General features: G+C 36.5%; 1 protein-coding gene across 1 annotated transcript in view; it reads left to right on the forward strand.

The window, feature by feature from the left end:
- tbxtb (T-box transcription factor Tb) overlaps nucleotides 1–2,208 on the forward strand; it is a 6,376-nt gene extending 4,168 nt beyond the window's left edge. The window contains exons 7-8 of the mRNA XM_016449508.1: nucleotides 800–929; nucleotides 1,917–2,208. Coding sequence (XP_016304994.1) covers nucleotides 800–929; nucleotides 1,917–2,187 — 401 coding nt within the window. The 3' untranslated portion in view covers nucleotides 2,188–2,208. The remainder of the gene's footprint in view (nucleotides 1–799; nucleotides 930–1,916) is intronic.
- The last annotated feature ends 436 nt before the right edge of the window (nucleotides 2,209–2,644 follow it).

Genomic DNA, 2,644 nt, shown 5'->3' on the forward strand with positions numbered 1-2,644 from the left:
CTGTGGCTTTATAGGTAATATTTTCACCTACACAATTTAGCAAAATCAGACAATATTGTGTCTAATATATACCACAATATTAACTTCTTATTATTGAATTGTTATAAATAAATATCACATTTGCAGCTGGTCAGTGTTCAAAGAATGCTGGGAAATCACTTCATGTAGTCCCACAAGAGTGATTACTGATAAACTGTCTGAAAAAAAGAAAGCCATGTTTTAGAGAAGAAAGAAATCACCCACTGACTTTCAAGGCTGCTACATAGTAACGACTTTCTACTTCGAGGACTTTGATAGAAATGTAGTGGAGTGAAAATTACAATATTTGTCTTTCAAATGTAGTGAAGTTAAAGTCATAAGTTCCCAGAAAAAATAATACTCAAGTAAAGTACCGATACTCAAAAAGTGTACTTACTGTAAGTACAATACTCAAGTAAATGTACTTAGTTACTGTCCGCCTCTGGTGACAACTGATTTTTGGACCTTATGGCACCTTTGGCTCTTTGCTTTCATTGAATGGAAAGGAGATATTGAAGATCCTGCTTAAGGTTTGGCCTTTAAGCTTGTTCCATGAGGGTTATAAATGAGAATCTTCTTTTTTGGGTGAACCGTTCCTTTAGTGAGCCACTCAAACAAGTTCTACTCACCGAGTGCCTGACATTCTTGCAGCTTTTGTGTTTGAGTTCATGCTCATAAACAGGGGAACTTTGGTGGTGGAATGCTGACCCGCACTGGCTTTTGAAGCCTCAGCCTGGTTTCTGTGTGACTGGATTCTTACTGTGTGTCGTTTGTATTGCAGATGGTTACTCTGACAGCTCCACTTGTCTGTCCATGCTGTCGTCTCATGATAACTGGTCCGGTCTGCAGATGTCCTCCCACTCCAGTGTGCTCCCGATGGGCCACAGCTCTCCACCAAACTCAAACACTAAGTGAGGCTCTTTTACCACATCACACACTTCCACTACAACTTTATTGGAACAAAAATGTTTTTATTTATAAGTACGTAATTAACAACACACCACAGGAATTTCCTTAAGTCTTAAACGTTGTTTTCATTAAACAAGTTCCCTGCTGTCCCATTAGAAAAAAATAAAATAAAATAAAAATGAATTAAAAAAAAAACACCAGTAATCTCACATCTCTTCTATAGTTTCAGAAGGGCTTGGAACAATATCTCAGTATGAACTCAAGCATATCAAATTAATTCAAGACAAAATCTGAGTAATGTTATATAATGTATAAAGCTTTATTATTATTCTTACTGTTAAAAGCCCAGGCAATCAATAATATAGTTGTGACTAATGTCTTGATTTCGGACCAATATTTAAAAGCAGAATGAAAAATGAAAATGAGAAAAGTTTGCTTTTTTATCGTATTTGATACATCAGGCTTTAATGGCTCATACAGTATGATATAGGAGAATATGAAGCTCATACAGAAGGAGGAAAAAACATCATTTTATTTGGGGGCCCAAACTGTATCATATTTGATGCTCATATTTAAAAAAAAAAAAGTATAAACACATTATGTATGGATATTCAAGTAAATCTACATTGCTTCAGTCCAGTGTTCATCTTGAAATATTAACAATACAAAAGTTATTCTAATGTTTACTTTATAAAAAATAAAATTGAAATTAAAAAATGTAGAGGCCTTAGAAAGTTTTGAATATCATACAGTAAGCTTTATAGGGTTAATACATTAATTTATAAAAGTTTAAAAAGCTCTAGTTAAAACTCTTTTTTCCTCTCAAGTTTTCTGTGGACACCCAAGCACACTCTTGCACACTCCTGTGTGTTTCTAGCTTGAAAACCCCTACTCTGATGAATACTATTTTCCTCCGGGTTGTTAAATTCAAATTAACGTGATGTTGTATAGCGCTGAAAGCTCATTATTGTTTGTTGTCCTGTATGCAGTCAGTACACCAGCCTGTGGTCCGTAGGGAGCTCACCTTTGACCTCAGTGTCTCAGACTGGAAGTATGAGCAGCAGTCTGGGCTCCCAGTTCCTCCGGGGCTCTGCTGGTCACTACAGCAGCCTGGCTCACCCGGCCACAGCGCCCTCTTCTGGCTCTCCTTTATATGACCCCACTGCTGTGCCTGAGGTGCATGAGGCTTCACAATATGACAGTTTAGCACATGTACGCCTTCCTACAGCCTGGACCCAAGTCACACCACCCTCCTTATAGGACATCCACCCTACAGACTAAATTACAGCTTATCTGTTATAGCTTTCATGCAATAGCTTTTGACACTAACTGTTTTTGCAGTAGAAATGACTCACATACATTACATACAAAATAGCTTTATATATATATATATATATATATATATATATATATATATATAAAAAAAATCAATTAATTGGAGATGCTTTTGATTATTAAAATTTAATGGAATCCAGAAAATTATGGAAAACAGAATATGGTAAAGATACGTACCACTTAAATTAGAAATCGTACTCGGTTACTAATGTAACCACGGTTCCCTGAGATACGGGAACGAGTACTGTGTCTTGCTTAAGACGCATATGGGAAAAAAGCCTTTTTTCTCCTGAACTGAAGCCTTTTTTCATTCACCAAGCAATGCAGTACTCGTTCCCGTATCTCAGGGAACCAAGGTTACGTTAGTAACAGAGTACGTTCC

This window comes from Sinocyclocheilus anshuiensis, unplaced genomic scaffold, assembly GCF_001515605.1.
Source record: "Sinocyclocheilus anshuiensis isolate Anshui unplaced genomic scaffold, SAMN03320099.WGS_v1.1 scaffold475, whole genome shotgun sequence".
Lineage (NCBI taxonomy): Eukaryota > Metazoa > Chordata > Actinopteri > Cypriniformes > Cyprinidae > Sinocyclocheilus > Sinocyclocheilus anshuiensis.